The sequence below is a fragment of the Populus trichocarpa genome, chromosome 11 (genome assembly GCF_000002775.5).
Source record: "Populus trichocarpa isolate Nisqually-1 chromosome 11, P.trichocarpa_v4.1, whole genome shotgun sequence".
Lineage (NCBI taxonomy): Eukaryota > Viridiplantae > Streptophyta > Magnoliopsida > Malpighiales > Salicaceae > Populus > Populus trichocarpa.
In genome coordinates this window covers 5,592,800-5,616,295 of record NC_037295.2, presented here as the reverse complement: position 1 = coordinate 5,616,295, position 23,496 = coordinate 5,592,800, and the positions used below count along the sequence as shown (strand labels likewise).

The 23,496-nt window shown below is 32.2% G+C and overlaps 2 protein-coding genes and 1 pseudogene across 2 annotated transcripts; 2 read left to right on the top strand and 1 right to left on the bottom strand.

Moving 5' to 3' along the window:
• Positions 1–864: 864 nt before the first annotated feature.
• On the bottom strand, positions 865–2,197 carry LOC7472313 (heavy metal-associated isoprenylated plant protein 28). The gene is made up of 3 exons (XM_002317390.4): positions 2,034–2,197; positions 1,468–1,543; positions 865–1,369 (listed from the first exon to the last, which is right to left on the bottom strand). The coding sequence occupies exons 1-3, from the start codon at positions 2,037–2,039 to the stop codon at positions 1,008–1,010; spliced, it is 444 nt and encodes a 147-aa protein (XP_002317426.2). The 5' UTR covers positions 2,040–2,197; the 3' UTR covers positions 865–1,007.
• An 11,131-nt stretch (positions 2,198–13,328) lies between these two features.
• On the top strand, positions 13,329–16,904 carry LOC7455910 (transcription factor bHLH30). The gene is made up of 2 exons (XM_002316792.3): positions 13,329–14,004; positions 16,138–16,904. The coding sequence occupies exons 1-2, from the start codon at positions 13,807–13,809 to the stop codon at positions 16,606–16,608; spliced, it is 669 nt and encodes a 222-aa protein (XP_002316828.3). The 5' UTR covers positions 13,329–13,806; the 3' UTR covers positions 16,609–16,904.
• Positions 16,905–17,578: 674 nt separating this feature from the next.
• Positions 17,579–23,118, top strand: LOC18103196 (ubiquitin-like modifier-activating enzyme atg7; annotated as a pseudogene).
• Positions 23,119–23,496: the final 378 nt, after the last annotated feature.

The following is a 23,496-nucleotide window of genomic DNA, read 5'->3' as shown; positions in this document are numbered from 1 at the left end:
TATATTTTTTTCTTTTAATTTAAACATGAATATTTTATATAATTAATATATATGCTAGGATTGTAATTAAATCTCTTGTGCTACTTCATATATATTTTTAGTATACATGTTAGTATCTTTATGTTTTTTAGTCTTTGATTACATGTTTGCTATGATATATATTATTACAAGTTTATAATCTAAACTTGTATGTTTTCTAATTTTTACTTGGACAACTAATTTAATTAAAATGATCATGTTGTGATAAATTAAACAATACATGCTCACTAGTTTAATTATTCTTCTAAATATTGTACAACAGATAATAATAATAGTAGTAATAATAATAATAATAAATGGTTTTGCATATAATCTAATGTAAGTATATGAATTTACCTACTTTCTAATTTAATGCATATGAAGATTATTTAAACGAGAGAAAAGTGTAATTAAACCATTTTTCTATTTAAAAAATAATATACACAAAATTGCAAAATAAAATGCAAAATTAATCTATAATCAATTCATTTACACTTGTAGCTTAAATAAAACCTCAAAAGCAACCTCAAAGGCTTGAGTCTGGCTGTCATGATTAACCCGAGTACTGGGGTCTGACTGCCCTGTTTGACCTGAGTATTTGGGGTATGACAATCATGCCATGCCCCAGCACCAGGTGTCTGGTAGCTATGTCATGCCCCGCGCGCTTGGAGCAGGTAGTTTTGCCATACTTAATAAAATTTGAATTGATCATTTTATCTCCAATTATTTTTTAATATCAAATGCATCATATGAAAAAGACAACTCCACCCCTATTGCATCCTTAGCATGTTTCCATGGCAAAGACACTTCAATCCACAATAATCCATCTCTAGGTAAACAGTGGAATGAATACTAAGCCCGTTTAATTTAATATACTGTATAATACATCAAGGAATTAACTTTATTGTATATTTCATTCAACTCAGCTAAAATACATCTTTTATACAAAAATGACAAGAAAATTCAAAGATATTGTTCAAGTCATGCCATTACATGATGGAGCAAGCATGAGGATTTTCATCACTGAACATGGCACTAGCCTCTTCATCAAAAATGGTGGCATAAGGTGGCTTTTGATAGCGACCAAACTCCTCGTCATTGTAGCCATGCTTGTGGTAGTTGTACGAAGAGGTAGGCATTTTTGTATAGTGATTAACTACTTTTGTTTCATGATGTTGCTTCTGATAATAGTATTGCTGGTTGAAGTTGTAGGATTCTGGATTGTTAGGGTATGGCCATAGCTCGGCTCTTCTCCCTGTCTTCCTCACTGCTTTAAGAACCTTTCTCTGGTCTGCCCATCCCATCACTGTTACTTTCTGCATAGCCATGTCTATATCGATATCATCCACTCCTGTGAAGCAAACAAAAACCATGTTTAACCATCAGTACGTCATATATACACACACGAGAAACAATCAAAACACTTGAAATGAACGCAACATAAAATACCATCTAGCTTTCGAATAGCCTTCCTTATCTTGGTCTCGCAGCCAGCACAATCCATATGCACTCGCATCTCTGTGATCTGAAACATGAAAACAAAGGCTTAGTTTGGTCAGCATCAAAACCAAATACGACTATATATAATGCCAACTTTTTGGCTACAAAATGAACACAACTTAATTCTGATTGACAAGAAGAAGAACGACAGTAGTTTAATGGAGTTCATACTATAATAGATGAAGCACTAAATGGATATATAGTTAACCCTTCTGGCGATATTGTATGCTAGCTAGGCCAGAATCTACCTTTTATTTTAGCCATATGAGCTAGATTAATAACACTGCTCTTATCAAATAAAGGAGTAGCATGCGGTTGTGTGATCGATTCTAATAATTATTTGATGAACAACATGTACGTTTTATAATGGCTAGCACAACTATTAGCTGGCTAGAAAAAGGACAGGTAACAAGAATATAGATAGCATTTGTCAAGACAAAGGGAAGAACACATCATGCAAGTGTAAAGAGAAGGATATATATATATATAGAAAGCAAGAGAAAGATATATCTTACAGTCATCTTGGGGGCTTAGGAAATCTTAGAAATCTAGCTCTAGTTGTTTTTTTATATCTTGAACTCTAAGTATGTATGAGGATACGGAGAATGAATTGAGAAGTGGGTCTATATATAGAGAGAGCGCAGGAAGCATCGTTTCATTTCGCTCGTTCTACTTGGGAGGCAAGGCATGTAAGAGGGATGAGGAAGAATATAATATACGAAGGCCCCACAGAGCACAGACCTTTTCTTTTTTCTTTTCTTCAAGTTGCTTCTAAGCGACAAAACTTGAACAAAAAATCGGCGGAAAATGCATAGCAGCTGCTAATTATATGTCAAATTGCAGCTCCTACTATTTGCTCAAGCCATAAAAATTAATATTCTAGAAAGAGATATTTTCATATTACTTATAATTAACTGCATTGTGTGGAATCTAAACTTAGATCGATTCAAGCTTATATTACCATCATATTTCTCACACGTCAAAGGTTCCTTGTAAGTATGGATCTAATTACTTTTTACGTGAGCCAGATCAAAATTCCTAGAAATACATATCTTATTAACGAAGAATACAAAATCTTCTTATTGGCTAAGGATCATATTACTTGTTTAATTAACTAACTATATATTAATACTATTCCAGATTTTGCTTGGAACCCATGAATCTTTTTGGCATAAGAAACCGCGTAGGATGTCAAAATTAATGCGTTTGAAGAAAATAAATGGCGACACGGGCTAATTTCGGCGGCATGAATGAAATGGTAGCGTAAAAATGAGCTTTTACATGTTACCTTCCAAGCTCAATCCTACCTACCTACCTATATTGCTCTTTCAACTGTTAAACCAAGGCTGGCTTACCCAGTAGCGGGGTTTGCCTAAATTAGCTTGTTTATTCTTGTTTATTTTGTTAATTACTATCTTGTAGGTCCAATTAAGAGCTAGAAAAGCAACTAACAGCTCAATAATTAACTAATGAGCGGGTTAATTAATAATTAATGGCAACTCTAAAAAATATAATTTAATTGGCCAGGTTCTGTATTTACTTTTTAAAAATTATCAATTTGAGTCACACAAACCTTAGAATTATTGAAAATTTACATAATCATTAACTTCAGGACCCATAAAATTAATCAAAAATCATGCAAGATTAACTAAACATCCATATTAATCTAAAAAAGACAATTAATGGTTGATGAAAGAGCGTTCAAGTCGGGGCAAATGCAGGGTAAGTTACTTGGCAATGACCTCGTTGGAAATTGCTGTCAATCCGCTGCCGTCATTGGCTCGATAATGATTTGTGGGCAAGTTGGCCAGAGAAAAACGAAAGCTTTCCTGTCCTAATATTGAAGAGACTATGATATAAATATTGATTTAATAATAAGGTAGCGCTCAATATCCATCACCTATTGCAATTTCCAGGAAGCCATCCGCTGGTGTCTTGGGTTTATAAATCTTATAAAAATTGTAGCAACTTTAATCAGTACTATATATTATACAGAATCAATTTTCTTTTCAGTACTATATACTACATTGACCAAAAAAAAAAAAATTGGAGAGAAGTAATCATTCTCATATCCTATATATACAACGAGAATATTTAAGGAAATTAATGGATAGACAAATTCCAACTCACAAATTAATCGGAGAACTTGATTAATGATATTTGATCACAAAAGTTAATTAAGATCCTTTCTTTTTCATACAAAGTTATTAAGCTCTAACTAGATCCCCTAAAAATGCCATTTGATTTAGTTGGATTAGGGTTTCGTGCAAAAGGATCGATGGATGACTCATTTTCAATTTTCTTTGTATAATTAATGTACTCATTGGATTAGGGATTACATTCCCAACTCCATAATTTGCAATTTTATCTTTTGAAGTGGTTAAATGATTAGGCTTCCTCGTGATTTTACTAGATTGTTAGAAGTAATTTTAAAGACTTCGCTATCTGAAGATAGTTGAATTATTCAAGTCTTATGATTACTTTACTTTACATTCATATATATTTTAAATTTGTGATTACTTTCTCGAATATTTGAAATTTTTTGGTGGGTGAGCCACTTAATAAAAAAGAAGACTACTTCGTGCATTATTACTACTTTTAAGATAATAAAAAAATTAACTAGTTATGAGTATAATTTTTAAACTTGGTTCGATAATCGACCTGTTTCAAAACCTGAGTTACATGTTTCAATTGGGTTATTGGATTTTTACCTAATCATTCTGGATCGATTTCTAATTTTTATAAAATCAAACGACGTTGTTTTTATTAAAAAATAAATAAATAGTTAATGAGTTGCAACTTGATTTTTGACTGGATCTTACTGGGTTAATCAAGTAATCAAGTTAATTCAATTTTTTGCTTTTCTTTATTTTTTTAAACTCGTTTTGATTCTAATTCTAGGCTGACCACACTTGAATTGATCCACCAAACCGTATCTAGTTTTAAAAATATAACTACAAGAGAAAAATATTAGAAGTATAGCTAAACCTTAGGCAACTACTTGCAAATATTAGAAGTATAGCTAAACCTTAGGCAACTACTTGCCTAGAAAGAAACAAATAATATATTTGCTCAATTTCTTGTACTCCCACTTGGGTTTTGTGATAGACTTGGTAATTTGTCGAAGATCATTATCGTATGGCGTAATGCAATATCGTCATCAAAGTGGGAAATGATTTAAAATGACTTTTGAATGTTTTGTTAGTTTTACAATGACATAAGTTGACTCTCAAGTCACTCGTAATATCACAGTTTCAATGACAATGAGCTTAATTATGCCATCGTTGTAATTAGAAATTACTTTCATAATACATGTCTTCCAGCATCGAGTGATTAATTAATTAATTAATTTCATTGCATAGTGATAAAACACAAATATTATTTTCTGTGGATATTATGAGCGTCTCATCAATTTCTTTCTTAAGATTAAAATTTCATAAGATTGAATAATTTGCGTATTAGCTCTTAAGTTGGAAGAGGATCAAATATTTTAAATATACATTGTAGCGCCTTTTTTTTTTCTTTACCAAATGAAAGTTGGTTTGCCGGTCTATTTGGTATTATAGTAGCTATTGTGGTTGTGATTTAAAAAAAAATTTGTTTTATAAAAAGTACTTTTAGTTGATGTTGATTTGATATTTATGTATATTTAGTTAAAACTGTGGTTGAAATTGAGGTTGAACAAAAAGTAGTTTAATGTGTTTTGGTTAATAATGCTTTTGAAATTGAGGTTATAAAATAATTTTTAAAATATATATATTAATATTGATGGTTTTTAATTTAAATATTGTAGATTTAACTATTGTTATTATATCATGAAATAAATAATATTTTATATAAAATATTTTTTATTATTCTATTAAACTATCTACAATTTCATCACGTACGAAATACATCTGACAAAGACTTTAGTTTTTCTGGTTTCTTAAGCGTGCAACAACATCAGGTAAAATATAATCAGGAACAAAATTGGGATTGCGATCAAATTCTGCAAATGCTACGTCATCAAGCGATCTCTGTCTAATTTATGTAGTGTCATTGAATAATGTTAAACACTAGTTTTTTGAATAAAACACAATTAAAAAATAAAAAATATTTTTTATTTTACTGGGTCGGACCTGGTTCAATGCATTTTGAGTTTTAAACCGGAACCGGTCCAATCGGAACAGTAGAGCTGGCTACACTGTTCATGCTAATTAATTAGCATGAACAGTGCATAAGAAGTAGCATTTTGCTGCTTTTCTTTTTCTTTGCTACTTTTCCTTTTCCCTGTGTTTCGGACGCAAAAACATGTGGGACCCATACACAGTAAACTGTGTTTTTTTTACCAAACAGGTTGTATCTGTGTTTTAAACAAAACACAGACGCAACCTCATTAACAAACGGACTCTTAAATAGATGTAACATGAAATGAGATTTAGTTAATTGCAAAATAATTCAAATTATTACAAGTTTTCAATTTAAATTTAAATTTTTTAATATTCAAAAAATTATTAGATGAATCTTCTTCATCATCTAGAATCATAGACCGACCAATAAACTTTTTCAAACCATCAATTTAAACAATGACATTAAAAATATAATTTTTAGCACTTTTAATAGTATAATCATAATTATGATATAAAATTATTAATATTGTATCAATCAAGAAAAATAACTCAACAAATTTAATAGTGTGTAAAAAAATTATTAGCCTTTTTCATGAGCTTATATGAATTAAATTTGATATCTTCTACACAAAAGTAATGATGATTATATTTAGAGATAATTATAAAAAAAAACCTTTTAAGATTTTATTGTATTTTTATTTTTCTATAATAGTTTAAGAAATTATACTTTACATCTTGAATAAATTTTCTTTAAAAAAAATTAAAAAAATAAATTGCCCTCATATATAATATAAAACAAATAATAATTGTGATATCAATTTTTTTTTCAGTGTCTTTCATTTCCTTCTCTCCTTTCGCTTCTCAATTATGGTTCCATGACTAATGAAAATCATCTTTTCTCAATATCATGCTACAAACAACTCACAACCTCAATCAATAATCAATATAACAATCTCCAATACCTATTGTGGCTGCATAACCATTACAAAATTGGATCTTGAACAATTAGGTAATCTAACTCAGTATAGCAAATCTAAAAGAGGGGGTTGTTCAGATTGTGGCTTTGCATGGCTAGACCTCAAGATTGATGTGCCACCCCTCCCTCTTCCTCTTCCTCTTCCTCTTCCTCTAATAGTTGAAACGAGTGGAGCAAGTTTTGATACAGCCTGCTCATTCTTGCTAGAATCGAATATGGATCCAAGATCTATTGACTTCGTGTTGCTATAAGAATCCAAAATCGATTTATTCTGTTTCTGTTTCAAGAAACCAATAAAGTTTTGGGGAGTAGAACCAATATTCAAACTACTAGAATTCAAAGCAGAAGTGCCTTGATTTGGCTTCAATGGATCAAATTAACTTTAGTTGTTGAAGGCCTAGCTGATATTTACATTGTTCTGGAAATTCATGTTGTTGGGTGTGCTTGTGATCAAATTTAAACTGTAAATATTTGGCTGTGTTCCTGTTATGCCATTGTTAGAAGCTCCAGAACCACTAGAAGTGCCACTAGGTCTTGAAGGCCAATCAACAAAAGGATCTATAACACTAAAACTTGAAATGGATGTTGCTCCCGCGTCCAATTGCTTGTTTCCAGTATCTAACTGAGGAGTTACAATTGAAGATGTCCGTGGAGGCCATTCTATGTTGATAGGAGGGCATGATTCAACTATTTGCTTACTTGAAACTGCGAGATTCCGATTGCAGAATTGTTAGTTAAACTTCCTGATTAGCGGAAATAGATTGAGTAGGTGATGAGTTGCATGCAAAATTAACCAGTCAATTGGAAAATTGGAAAAGGTTAGTAGGTGTTCCTGTTATGACGTGAAAATCTTTTGTTATCTTGTGTGCATGAAGGAGCCTCCTTGCGTCACCAAAACTTTCCCAGCTGAGGCTTCTGCTGCTGGTCAGTGATCCACAACTAGTGTTTTTGCATCATTTCGTTTCCTTGGTGAAAACAAAACTAGTAATTAAAAATGGTTATTACGTTAAAGATGATATTTTACATTGTAATAAATTAGGAAGGAAAGAAAAGGGCCCAATTAAAACAACAGCCCAGGACTGTCGTTTTGATGGTTAAAGGCCCAAGCCTGTGTATAATCGCATGAACCGATTAGGAGTGGAGTGGGTTAGCTTCTTTATTAATTAATTAGGAAGGAGAAGGCAAAATTATATCTCGAAGTTATACGAAATGAAATTTTAATAAACCTTAATTTTAATTATCATTTCCTTTTACTTAAAAAAAAACAATTATACTAATAAAATGATCTGCCATGTTCAAGCAATAATTTTTATGATCATTGTTTTTCGTTGATGATAAGGAATATCTTCTAATTAATTAGTTTCTACTCCAATTAATGAAGATTAAATCTTAATTTTATTCCATATCAATTTAATAAATTATCTTAAACGCTAGTTTTAAGATTAAGTGGAGGAGATTACTTAAAATAATTTGTTTTGGAGTTATAATGAAGGGACGGGCTTTCATCACATATACGATCGAAAATATCAAAATCTAGAATCTGGTTTTTTTATATATAAAATATTTTATAGAAAAATATTTTTTAGATTTTCTTGTATTTGTTTTTGAAAAATATTATATTTTTTTGTGTTTTTTTCATAAAAATATTTATAAAAAAACTGGTATGGAAAATATATTTTACAATTAATTTTCAAACTTAGTTTATTTACTGAAAATATTTTCAGCTCATGAAATTCTATAAAATATTTTATAAATAGTAATCTACTTATAATATCATCAAATTATTTCACTTGTAACCTCAATTTTACCATTATCACCTTCTCATCACCACAACCACCATCCCAATATCATCTTCTCTTCCACTATCATTACTATTCCACTGCTATTATTAAAAAATATTATATATATAAAATATTTTTTAAGCCAAATATTGAAATGCAATTTACATATAAAACATTTTACAAGAAAATATTTTACATTTGTAAAATATTTTATGTAAAACAAACATTCCTTGGAAGAAAAGATGAACTACCACTTGTATATCATGTAATAAATACTCTATGGAGCACTTGAGGTCGTGGCCTAGCGGGGGAAGGGTTTTGTTTCCTTCTTCTGCACTGGGGTTCGATCCTCTATGCATATCTGTCACCTCTGCGGTGCCTTACCTGCTTACTATGCTTGCAAGGTGTCCAGTGGGCATGGAAATTAGTCATGATGCGCGTAAACTAGCTCGGACATTCCGGATTATAAAAATAAATAAATAAATACTCTATGGATGAATAAAAATACAATTTGGCGAACTTTTTCTAAAGCTACACTTAACTCATGAAATGGATAAAAGAAAACATACAATGGATTGTTTTCTTTTATCCTTACCTTTTAGAGGTTTGGACGACCAGTCACACACATATATATATTGCATATGCAAGAATTTATTGATTGGCTCTAGGAATAAATTCATATCTTATTCCATGATTAGTTGCTAGCATGTTATTCATTAAAAAAAAAAAACATATGCAGTTTTTGAAAAATTAATAAAACAAAAGTATGCCTTACATTGTGCTATGTTATTGTGCTTAATCAGTCCTCTCAAGCTAGTTGATATATATATGATATATAAATCAAGTTCAGGTAATATATATATATATCTCATTAATTTAGTCAATTCATTACATAAGACTTTATTATAAAATCCTTGCTGATTTATTTATTATTTCATATGATAAAGTGTCATTATGGCTGGACCGAAAAGGAGGATGAGGATGATGATCTCCATGGAGTGTCTTGAAAGAAAGCCTCCGTTTGACTTTGCATTTTCTAACCTGGTTGAGTGAAATTTGAAATTTTTTATAGTGTTTGAATTGTTTTGAGGTGTTGGTATTAGAAATAATTTTTTTAAAAATATATTATTTTAATAAAAAATTATTTTAAAAAACAATTATTATTACATTTTCAAACACAGTAAAATTCTTCCAATAAAATAATGGAGCGTTTGTGTTTGCCTTTTTTTTTTTTCCACTTTTGTTGTTAAATTAGTTTAATTGTTAATAATACTCTTGGAATCTTGAGGTCAAACAGAGACGGGAGCAACTTATCCGGCAGTAGCCCTTGTAAAGCGATGGAGCAGCTCTTCCACACGCCAACAATTTTCTTTTCTTTTCTTTTCTTTTTATGTCTTTTGGCTTCACTTCAGAAGGCAATAAGTAACCCAAACATATATAAAATGCCAGCAAAGAAAGCACCTCCACAGCTCAAAATCAACTCTCTTTAACAGGGAAAGGCCAGTTAACAGAAATGTGTGCGCTTTTGGGGAATAAAAAATAGCTTTTTTTATGCCATTTTTCTTTTTAAAAAATCAGGAAAATAAAAAACTTATTAGAAAATAATATAAATCATATCTTAGGACGTCACCTAACAGTTTAAGTTTTTGGATTGAATTGGTTCTTTGACATAGTATCACAGTTTTGATGACCAAGCGGTCACGAGTTTGAATCTCATCATTTTCATTTATGTGATAAAAATTAAGCACAAATTATCGTGGATCTGTTTAAGTTTCAAGTTTAAAGAGCTTTCACTTAAAAAAGTGTGTTAGAAAATAATATAAATCATATATTGAAACCTCACCTAACATCTTAAACTTTTAAGTTGAATTGTTTCTTTAATAAAACCGTCTATAAACAAGCACCGGACAGTCTTGTTTAATCCATGCTCATACACAAGTTTATGTTAAGTTTCTGGTCATGATAGCTCTAACTCTAGGGTTGCGTTTCTTCTTCTTCTTCTAATTTCTTCTTCTTTGAGCTTACCGATTTGGAAGATTTCATGAGAAACCTGCAAACAAAATTGACATTTACCAAACCCCATAGGCGATGATTGGATGGAATTGCGTCTGTCAAAGAAAATGGAAGGGCAGATTGCCATGAAGTAAAGATGAGATTTGAAGTTTCCATACCTTAAAGGGTAATTTGGGAGCTCTTCTAATCAAATAATGGACAAAATTTCAAAAGGACACGTAGGGTGCTTGCTCACCATATTCCCCTACAAAAACACATTTTCAAATCATTTATTTATGCAATAACACTCAGCTTCAAGAGCTTTTTCTATTTTAGATGTTGGAGGAAAATGTTTTAACACTTTCTATAAAGGATATAAAATATTTTAGTGGTGCAAAACTTCATTATTCTTATATATATATAAACGATATTATATTAATAAAATACTTTACAATATAATGTTATTAGAAAATAATAAATTACTAATATATTTATATTGTATGTGTAGCTACATTTTATAAAATAAATTATATATAAATATATGATATAATAAATCCTTTTCTCTACCATTATATTTTTTATATCTCTTTTTTTTAAATGGTCAAATAATTACATTTAATATTATTCTATATATGCTGGATAAACTTGAAATATAACAGTATGAATAAATGATTTTTCAATTTATTTTTCATAACTCACTCAAATATTGAAAAATATTTTTACTAACTCATTTTTTATTATACCAAAAAAATAATTCACTTCCATTTTCCATTAAAATTACTTTAAAAAAGAAACAACTTTTTGCAACGAGTCTCAAAACTGTGTTCAGTTTAGTCCTTTTGACCTTTGAACATCCAAGCAATATTTTACAAGTTGAAAAAAAAAAAAGCCTAGGACTGCAGGACTCCCAAGTTTAAGCTCAAAAGCAGTAAAGTTTGTTTTTGTATTTTAAAAATATTTTTTTAAAAAATTTAAATTTAAATTTTATTTTATTTTTTTAAAATTAATATTTTTTGGTATTTTTAAATCATTTTGATGCGCTGATATAAAAAATAATTATAAAAAATTAAAAAAATATTATTTTGATATATTTCAAAGTAAAACATACTTTAAAAAACAACCACAACCACAATCTCAAACACCCTCCCATCCATTTGGCTCCCCTCTATCCCCATTCCAATAAAAACCAACCCTATGAACTTCATTTCCTTCAAGTCTTTATCTCTTTCTCTTCCAATATTTAACAGAAAATATACATGGAATTATTTTTTTTTTTTACTGTAGCTATAAATTACTACAATAAAATTATTATTTTTCCATTGAGTGAAAAAAATAGAAGCCTTGAGGGTGAGGGTAATTTGATCTTTTTCAGATGTTCATTTATCATTAAAAGATTTTTTAAGATTATTTTAGTCATTTTTAATTTTTTTCACAATAATATAATGAATTTACTCCCTAGTTCAACAAAATCTAGAACTATTGACCAAGGGTTATTTGGTCTTTTAAAAACTTTTAAACAGTAAAAATATTTATTTACCTCTAAAGTCAGAAAAATTAGAGTTGTTGACTAAAAGTTTTTTTGGTTTTTCGCTTCTTCAAATACAGTAAAAATACACTTTTATCTTTAGAAAAGAAAAAAAAACAAGGCATGCATCCAGGGACACTCGTGTCCTTTCACATTTTTTTTTGTAATTCATAGGCTCATGGTGGGCATTTTTCTATTTTAAATTGAAAAAATATTTTTTTATTTGAAAAAGCTCTAAGTGCGTGCTCATTACGTGTCAGCACGTGCAACATCATCCAATGACCAAACATACCTTTTCGTCGTGTCTTTAAAAGCCTCATTATGTTCTTTTCATGATGACATGACGTGTAGTGGCGGATGATGAGTGGTTTGTCACTAACAATTATTTTTTTTTCTCTTCCATAAAAAGTACACGTTTATCCTTTTTTCTTTTGATTTTTCAATTTCAGTCATTATGTTTTTTATTATTTATTTTCATCATTGACCCTTTTATAAAGATTTTTTTATGTTTTTTATTTCATCATTCAATCAAATTTTATATTGTTTAATTTGTTTTTCAATTTAGCCCTCATTCTTTTGATTTTTTTTCTTTTGTTAAAGTTTTTCTCTTTTCAATTTAATCCTCCAATTTATTATTTTTATTCCCTCTAATTTATTTTTTATTTTGATTTTCAATCTCATTCTTTTAATTACAATTTTTTGTGCAATTGGTTTTGTTTTTCAATTTCATCTTTCGACAGTTGATTTATTGGGAATTGAACATCATATTTTTTTTTTATTTGTGGTGCTTTAGATCTAATGACAAAGGTAACAGGTTTGAAAAGTTAATGCAATTCTAGATTTTTTTTTATGATTTTATCATTCTACATCATTTTTTTTAAAGATTGGTTTCATGATTACCTTCAATTTCATTTCTATCGGTTTATCCCGGTCTCATAACTTAGGCCACAAGTTTTGCAGGCTTTTGTTGAATGAAGGTTTTTTTAAAAACAATTATTTTGTTTGAATTTAATTTTTGAAGATTTTTTTTATTTTATATAGATTAGCTTTATTTTATATAAGAAAATATTTATTCTAACATGATATTTCTAATATATTCAATCTTGCATAATTTTTTTCTTGTATTTTATTCAATCAGTTTTGTATGTATTTTTATTTTTATTATTTTTTATTGATTTTAATATACAAACTCAGTAGATATAAACAAATAAATATCTTATTTTGCAGGATGAAATATTCTCTCAATTCTTTCAATTTTTCTATTATCAATTTGTTTAATTTTATATTTTCATAAGCTTTTTGATTTATTCTTTAATTTTTTTATTAAAAAAAAACATATCAAAATGTACAATATACGTTAAAAAAAATTTATTCAAAGCAACAGTCAGTATCAGTATGTATATATATTCATTGAAATCTCTCTCTCTCTCTCTCTCTAACAAATTAAGCTCCAGTTTCCGAAGAAAGTAACCCATGTACCAAAGAAATAATGCTATTCATGACTATCAGGAAGAAAATGTGGATATTTTCTTTTAACATATCTCGTTGTCCTTCCAAACCAAAACTTGTCCCCTTTCCGTTATGGAATTCATGATCATAGCTAAAACAACAACAAAATTCACCAACACAGCTGTTAAACAACAAAACTTCCCTCTCCAAAATCATTCTTTCTGGTTAGCTCCAACAACTCGACCTCCAGGCCTACCCTTCTGCACTTTTGGCTCATAGACTAGACTTATAGTACACCACAAGCATATTTATAAATATTCAAGAACATGCTTCTGTTTCCAACGGTTGACTACTAGTTTAACTCTTAACTCTTTATCCGGGTCTGGTTATATCAACACGTTAGATCCGTTTCCGCGTAGTTTAGAGGGTTTTTGGTGATGTTTTGGGAGGAGGACGATGGTATCGCAAGCTTTGATGTTGGATGCTGAGAAGGGAGAACTATTAAAAGCACCTGCAAGAATTGGGAAGATGGGGATATCTGAGGCCAAGGCTTTCGCAGCTTTGAAGAGCCATAGCGAGGCCGAGAGGAGGAGGAGAGAGAGGATCAATGCTCATCTTGCTACTCTTCGCGGTCTTGTGCCCTGCACTGAAAAGGTTAGCATATGTGTTGCCTTACTGTTTTTAGTTTCTGTCAATTATTTTTCTCTTGGTCAAGATCAATTATCTTAATATGTTTATACAGTACCACTTCATTTTGAATCATCCGCTTGAATGTTTTGTTGCATGTTTATTAACTTTTTGCTATAATTATTTCTCAAAACTGCTTGATTAGTTTAATCAGATGGATTTTGGCTGGTGTTCATGCCTTTTATCATTAATTGATTGAAGGATAAATTCCCGATTGATCATAAACCAAGTACTGGTTTTTCTCTTTGTTTTCTGGTAGAAGTTTAGACTTGACAAAATCTAAAGATTGAATAATTTGATTCTAAAGGCATGATAGGGAGGACAGTCATGTCACCTTGGGAAGAAAGTAAGAAAAATACCAGCAGAAACAAACACCTCCGGATCTCAACTTCTATGAACCTTAAACAACTAAATTAGTTTGGATTTTTTTAAGGAAGGCTCTTTCTTATCCAAAAACCAGTAAACTTCCCTTTAAGGTTCCCTCTATTTCTATAGCGACTGACGAGGCTCGAACCAGACTGCAGAAAAACTATGACAGGGTTTTAGAGAACTGCTGGAAAAAAAAATCATTTTCATGCCTGATAAACTCTAAATAAAAGAACTGTATAAGCATGACGTAATCAAACAAGCAGTTACAATGCTTGAGAATATTCATTGTTCCTGATAAAGCTTAATTAGACAGATGATCCGAACTTGTGATGTTCGCTCACCGTTTCACCTTGCCTCATGAAGCTTAAGGGAATTCATCAATGTGATATAGCCCTTTGCTATGGTGCTTTTGGTCTCTTTTTTTTCATATAAGAAAGAGTAGCTAACTTCAGCATCATGTAGATTTTATTTCAGTGAGGAGTCAACTGCATATATATTGTAATTATAAAGTCAACTGTAGGGATCCTTAATCCGACATCAGAAATAAAAAAAAAAAAAATTGCAGATTGGGATTGAGCATAGTTAGATACTACATTAGAAGGGATATGATTAACTGGTAACTTGGGGCAAGCCTTGCTTCTCTCTCTAATGAATTAGAACATTTCTCTAATCCTAACTTGGTAACCTACAACTTCAAGCTACTAAAAGAATGAATAACATGTTATTTCTAAATGTTCATACTTCTAATTGAATTAGCTACGCTGTGTGTTGATGATCAATAAGCCAGGCTTGATGAGATTGTGCAGCAGCATTTATGTTCTGGCTTGGTACCCTGGTCCTGTCACCTATAAATTCCATTTTCAACCAAGATTTTTATCTGATGATCTTATAGTTGTTTAACAAGAAGGGGAAAAAAACACATTGATTCTAGAAAATGAATCAATATTTCACAGAGTCAAAGCTATTGTCGGTAGGATATGACACATGGACATGTGTATATATATATATATATATATGAACTGGTAGATGGGTGATTAATGACAAGTCATATCGTTTGGATGGCGGGGCACTATGCCAGCTCCAGTATCATGGATCCCACCATGAGGTGGTTTTTGAGTATTTATATGTTTGATGTCTTAAATTTATATTTATTAGCTTCTGGAATATGATATTTTTTCTTGATCGTATAATGTATATTTAAGGTTGGAACTTCAAGCATGAAATAGACATCTGGGACAAGAAAAACCACTATTTTTTAAATTCTCAAGCTTAAAACATGACAATATCAATAGGGGATATAATAAGATTTCTTTCAGAGCCATTTTCCTTTTCGTTGTTCATTTTCTGTCATTTTCATATGTGAAATTGCAAATATTAACAAAGTCAACAAAATCATTTATTTACCTTATCTTATTGTCAATTGAACTGTTTTCAACTAAAAATTCTGGACGAGAGTTATCTAAGCCTATAAGCTATAAGCTTTGATTGAAATCAAAGTAGTGGCTGAATGAGTCGTGTTTTTTCTTAATTAACCAATTTACCTTTTCAGGTAACATTGACATATGAAGGCATATATTTCTGGTATGTCACTGCTAGTACGTATATGTATGCGGTTGACTGCATGTAGTTTCGCTTCCATTTCTTCTTAACCCCATGTAATTTAATGAATGTTCGTGGTAATTCCGATTGCTGGTTCTCACTTTTATCTTCGTGTTTGATTGATAATCGCAGATGGACAAGGCCACATTGCTTGCTGCAGTCATTAGCCAAGTCAAAGAACACAAAAAGAATGCATTAGAAGCCTGTAAAGGTCTTCTTGTTCCAATGGATGATGATGAAGTAAAAGTGGAGACATATTTTGACGGGACTTTGCATTTCAAGGCATCTATCTGCTGTGACTATCGACCTGAGCTTCTTTCCGATTTACGAAATGCTATTGATGCTCTTCCTTTGAAAACGGTGAGCGCAGAAATATCAACCTTGGGAAGCCGGCTAAAGAATGAGTTCGTACTCACCAACAGAAGAAATAAGAATGCTTTAGATGATGCTGGGGCAATACAGCTTCTTACAAATTCTATTCATCAAACCCTAACATCTGTCATGGAGAAAGGTTCTGCCTCACCAAAATACTCACCAAGGACAAAACTTCCAAACAAGAGGAGGAGGGTGACTTTCTTCGATTCCTCGAGCTCGTCTTCTTAAGAGCCAAAAATCTTGTTGCTGCTGGTGCATGTTGATGATGGCAAGTATTATCTTGTGCAAAATGTGGAAGACTTCTATCTGATTGCAGTACATATTGGATGCCAAAGATGCTGCTGCTGCTGCCAAGAGTAGTATGGGAGGTGATATCATCTCTTTGTTTATTTCTTCTTTTTGTTGATATTTGCAAGCAGTAGCTCCCAGCCTCCCACCATCACTGGGGACTAGCCTCTGGGCCGATGAGGTGGTATCATGTTAGTAGTTGTAATTATGGATGTTGCTTAAAACTCTTTCCTTTTTATGTGTTTGTTTATTATTTTAAAAATATTTTTTAAAAAAATTAATTTATTAATTTATTTTTTTATTTAAAATTAATTTTTTAATATTGTTTTGATTTGATATGTTAAAAATAAAAAAATATTATTTTAATATATATTTTAAACAAAATACAATTTAAACCCGCTACTATAACCTCTAAAAATAGAACCATCTAGATGGTGGTCCAATGGTAAGAGTTTGAGACCAAGAGGTTTGCTTTCTTTGTGGTCTCAGGTTCGAGCCCTGTGGTTGCTCATATGATGGCCACTGGAGGTTTACATGGTCGTTAACTTCAGGGCCCGTGGGATTAGTCGAGGTGCGCACAAGCTGGCCCGGACACCCACGTTAAAATAAAAAAATAGACACAAAAAGTTAAAAGCATCGAGTATAATTATTTGCAATTCAATTATCGATTATTGATTTATTTGAAGGAATAATTGAATTATATATTTTTTTTAATAATGCTTCAACTCAATATAAAACATAAAGTAATCAAGGCTTATTGTAATAGACTGCACTTGAAATAAAATAAATTAATAAATAATATTGTTAGTACTAATTCATTTCTTACCCAATAACATATACTCTTTTTTTTTTTTTTTTTAAGTTAACAAAAGTATAAATAGAAGAGGGAGTAAATAATAAATTTAGTGGAGAAAGAAATAATAAAAATAAAAACAGAACATAAAAAGGATATCTCTTCGCAGAAGATCCAAACACGACAGTAATTAATATCTCCTTTGTCGCCACGAGTCGTTACAACCAACTGAAACAGAAGTCTCCTTCGATAGTCTTACCCCTGTTTTTTATGCTTCCTGTCTCCCTCCCTCCTTGTTGAAGTTACTCTAAAACCAAGACGAGGGGAACTTTCAACGTCAAGGCTGCTCTGTTTCCTGAGTGTAAGAGAAGCAAACAAGTTGAATATATAAAAATAAATTTTACTAGCAGAGAGAGTGCATTATGGCTCGAGAGGAAAAGAGTGGAAATGGATGTGGTGGTTCTTCTTCTTCTACTATCCTCCAATTCGTACCCTTTAATAGCTTAGCTGATGAAGGTTTCTGGCACAGATTGTCTTCTTTGAAGCTCAACAAATATGGCATCGATGATTCTCTTATACCCATCACTGGTAATGTACTTTATCTTTGTTTTGCTTTCCATTTCCTTTTGGGTTTTCTGTAAACTTTCAAATTGTTAATGAAAACTCTTAAATTAATTTCTGTCTAATCATTCATATATTATAGCTGTAGTGATCAGTTTTTGTCAAAAAGAAAAGGAGTTAGAAGGGACTGAATTTCGAGTAGGAGGCAGGTGTGGATTTTGTGTCTAATTATTTGTTAATATAGGCAACCTTTATTCACATAAACTGGGATTTGGACTGGTCTTGTTGCAGGGTTTTATGCTCCTTGCTCACATTCTCAAGTATCCAATCACTTGACACTTCTCGCTGAATCGTTGCCGACTGATGAGAATGATCATTCTTCAATGCCAGCAATCAGTCGCGGTAACAGGAACCGATGCCCTGTACCCGGGGCCCTTTATAATTCAAATACATTGGAGGCCTTCCATTCCCTGGATAAAAGGATTTGCTAAAGGAGGAAGCAAACAAGGTATTTCATTTGGATTGATCTAATTCTTGAATTGTAAATGCGGGTCGTCTGTGATTTCTTTGTTCTTTTCTTTTCTTTTCTTTTTTAGAAAAAATAAAGACATTTCCTTTGTCTCTTGGATGAGAAATCTTATCATTGCAGTAATGGATTGACATTATCGTAAGTTGTAAGAAATTGTGATGTGACTACTTGTTTTGTTCATGCGAAGAAGGTATTTGATTCATATTGATCTAATTCTTGAATTGTAAATTTGGCCGTCTGAAATTTGTGATATGTGGAAGAAGATGTGATGTGATTTCCTAGGATAAAAATGCCAAATGAAGATTCTGTTTGTTGGATAACTGGATTTGGAAAGACATTCACACTGGAAGAGCCATGGAGGACAGTGCGGTGTTATCAAGGTTCCTTCTTATCTCATTTGCAGACCCAAAAAATGGAGCTTCCATTACTGGTTTGCTTTTCCTGCCTTGGTGCTTGATCCTCCTGCAATGTTGATTGAATCAAAGTGTGCTTTGGAATGGTTCACCTCAGAAGAGGTGCGTATAATATGATAATTGTTAGGAATTCGGTGTTTAATTCATTACAAATAGCTGTTTTTATCTGTTTATCAATGCTAAAATGCTATTTGTAAATGTGTAGGCAAAATCTGTATCAGCGGCTTGTAATGACTGGCGTAACTCGAGCTTAAGCGCAGGTAAAATCATTGCTTTTCTTTCAGTTCACATGTCATCTGGTCTACGAGAAAACCTAACTCCTTGATCATGGAAATCTGCTACAGATATGCCATTCTTTCTAATCAGTATCGCTTCCAATTCTCATGCTACTATAAGGCATCTAAAGGGACTGGGAAGCCTGCCAGGCTGATAATCAGAAGGTCCATCTCCATAACTCTTCCAGTTCCTTAGAAAAATAAATGGCATGTATCTATAGACAGGCAAGTTCTCATAAATTTCTCTGTTTATATGCTACTGGGGTAAAGTAACCAGATGCAATTGAAAATGCCTCTTTCCTGAAGCTTTTTTGCTTGCTATTGGCAGCTGCTATTTGGTTTTTACGACCCATCTCATGGAAAAGATCCTGGTTGGCCTCTTCGCAACTTCCTAGCACTGATTTGTTCAAGATGTAATACGAAGAGAATCCACTTTTTATGCTACAGAGAGAATCATGGTTTTTGCGGATATGATGTCATCCCTTGTCATTGAAGCCTTAATTGCAGCTCCACAAGGTATCCGGGCAGAAATTAGCTAATACAGTTCTATTATTATTACTGTTTTGACTCCTTACATCTCGAGTCTATGTTGAATCTCTACCTCTCAAGAAATATCTGCTTTTAGGATTGAATGATCGGCAAATAGCACCTAATGCTGTTGGATGGGAAAGAAACACAAATAAATTAGTATCCAGATGTATTAACCTTGCTAAATCCATGGACCCAACTAGGTATTTGTCTCCTTCGCTGCTCCTTATTCATGGAAGTATCAACCTATTAATCTTATCATTTGAAATGTTTTTTACAGGTTGGCTGTATCTGCTGCAGATTTGAATTTAAAACTAATGAGATGGCGTGCATTGCCATCCCTTAACTTCGATGAGCTATCTTCCGTAAAGTGTCTTCTCATAGGAGTGGGTACACTTGGTTGCCAGGGTGCTCGCATGTATGGTGAGTAATAGGTTAAAAGCTTCTATTTGGTCTATCTACTCTTGATTATGTGCTAATTTGCCCCCTTTACTTTTATTTGTACTAATGCCAACCCCCTCTACTTTCAAAATCTCTTTTGGTCCTTATTTGACCAGAAGTTCAGGTTGCCCTTAAATCATCACATTACATCTCACCATATCATGACATGTAAAATGAAAATGGATTTGAGAAACATGTCATAATATAATTCCATATAACCCGGTGATTTAAGAGCCACCAAATCTTCCGGTCAAATAAGGACAAGAATGGTTTTGAAAGTAGAAGGTTAACATTAGTACAAATAAAGGTAGAGGGGGAAAACTAGTACAAAAACAAGAGTAGAGGGCCCAAATAGAAGCTTTTTACCTTAGTGATATTACGAATGGATTTATTGTTCATGGTCCACAGGTTGGTTCTCAAAAATTACATACATTGCAGGCTTGGGGTGTCCGGAAAATTACACTACTTGACAATGGCAAGGTGGCTATGTCTAATCCATTGAGGCAGTCCCTGTACACATTGGATGACTGCCTCAATGGAGGTGAGTTTAAAGCTTTGGCTGCAGCTAAAAGTCTCAAGTGTATATTTCCAGCTGTGGTAATTGAATTTACTCTTAATAGTTATTTTGTATGAAAGGTTTAGCTCGATATGAATGTTGATCCTTGCTTATAGTGCATTCCTTGTTTTTTTTTTCCCTCAGGATGCGGAAGGTATAGTGATTTCTATACCAATGCCTGGTCATCCAGTGACTAGCCAAGAAGAGAAGAGTGTGGTTGATGATTGTAACTGTCTGCATAATCTGGTTGATTCTCATGATGCAGTTTTCTTGTTGAATGATACAAGAGAGCCGATGGCTCCCAACCCTTTTGAGTGCTAATGCTAACAAGGTCAGTCTTCTTAGTCTGATCTGTGTACCTATTACAGTTCTTGTGATAGTTTTCGCCAGTTCTTTCATCAAGCATGTTGCGTTGATCGCGAGTATCTGTTAACCTGACTCCAACTTGTTGGATTGGCCATTGATTATCAATTCACATGTATGTTTGCATTGTTTTAATTATCCCTTTGCAGATTTGCAATTTGTTTTAATTATCCCTTTGCAGATTACTATAACGGCAGCTCTTGGGTTTGATAGCTTCTTGGTAATGCGGCATGGCCCTGGTCCTTTTAGCTTTGCTCGTGACTTAAAAGCTGAAGCTGCAAACAATTTATCTGCTGATTTGGACAACCTTGCTCTAACTGATAGAGGAGTTAAGAGATTGGGCTGCTACTTCTGCAATGATGTGGTTGCACGAACTGATGTAATTTACTAGAATGCGATGGAAGTTTTGTACATATTAAGCTCGGGATTAATTGATGTACTCTTTCTGCAGTCAACTGCCAACCGAACTTTAGACTAGCAGTGCACTGTCACATGTCCAGGGCTTGCTCCTATTGCTTCATCTCTTGCTGCAGAACTTTTTTTCAATGTCTTGCATCATCCTGATGGGTAAGTCTGAAAACTATGTCAATGAAGTTCATAGACTACAAAGATTTTCTATGTTTGGACTCCTCATGTTGAGAGCTCATTAAGAAAATTCATTTCTTTTCCTTTCATATATGGGTAGGATGTCAGATATTGCAAACTCGACTAGCAGCAGTGAACTACCTCTTGGTATTTTGCCCCACCAGATTCGGGGTTCCCTCTTTCATTTTTCCCAGATGACGCTTGTAGGACATTCCTCTAATAGTTGCACTGCTTGTTGTAGCACTGTAAGTTTTTGCTGATAGACTATAGATAATACAATCTTACTTCTAGTGTCCATACATGTGGCAGTTCAGTGGGTAAATTAGAAGATATACTTCTCTATTGGAGGTAGCGTAAACAATTAGGAATCTAGGAATAGGGTTTAGCCGGATGCCTAGTTCCTTCACTTAAATTTTCTTCTTGCTTCTGTTTGATACACTTTTGACCATTTCATTTCATTTTTTTTCATTGAATTCCTTATGTTTACTTTTTTATTCTTCTGAAATTCCCTTTAGTTATCTTCTCTTCATTTAGGTTTTCTGAGCCTTGAACCCCCTAATAGTTCATGTTTATGTGCAGCTGTATAACCTTTCTTAGTCTTTTTATAGAGACATTGTGTTATTGAGACTGAATTGCAGAGTTTCTTTTAGGAGCTGTAAGAAAGATAGCATGCATGCATCTATACCTTGTGTCAAACACCGATTATTTTAGGATGACAGTTGCAACAACTCTTTTTAAGTGGCCGACATTTTCCTCATTTGTTGTTCTTGTTTTCTGGTTCTTTGTCTACTTTCCATTATAACTGCAATCTATCTCACGTCCAAATGATATTTTCAGGTTGTATCAGAATATAGGAAAAGATGAATTGAGTTCGTGCTTCAAGCAATTAACCATCCTACTTATCTGGAGGATCTCACTGGCTCACAGAATATCGAAGTCGGCTAACTCTTTTAAATTGACTGGGATGACGAGACAGATGACTACAATGATGATGATGATGATTGTGTTGAAATATAATCTTCTTTACGCATTTTCTAACTGTTCTCCTATCATTTGTACAGAATGAAATCAAAGCAGCATCATTCTTTTTCCAACTGTTGTCTTGAGCTGAGTCAAGATTTGAAGTATTTGAGCCCAGCAGGTTGAAGTTGAAGATGTGACTGCTGGTAGCTCTGTGATTCTTATAATTCCAATCCTCCTCGTAATGTACAAAGGAAAATCTAACCAGTAGTAACCCCAGTTGGCCTGATGAACAAATCATAAATTTAAGCTCGAAGAAAAACAAAACTTAATTTACGGTGTGCTTTAAACCTTGTATTATTATGAATAATGTTATTTGTTCAAGATATATTTGTACTCGTTGAGTTTTCGGATGATATCAATTGTTGATGGGCAGATTTTATCAATGGCTTTCATAGAAAGCTTGGCATCTAATTTTTTATTTTTATTTATTTATTTATTTATTTATTTATTTATTTATTTATTTTTTTTGGGGGGGGGGGGGTCCGTCATTCAAGACAAATAGAATTATTCAATCATTTTCCTTTAAAGGTCTGAGCTTTTTAATTTTTTCTATTATGATTTTTTTTCCCCAACCCACGATGTTCTTAGCAAAAACTTGATTTCCTTTTCATTTTTTACTAAACTTAAATTAAATTCACTTCTCAATTGATTTCTTGGAAAGATTTCTTTTAGTCCCCATTTGTTTGTCGATTGGAAAATGTTTTTGCAAAAATTTCATTTTTTTTTACTTTAAATTAATTTGTTTTTAGTGATATTAGAAA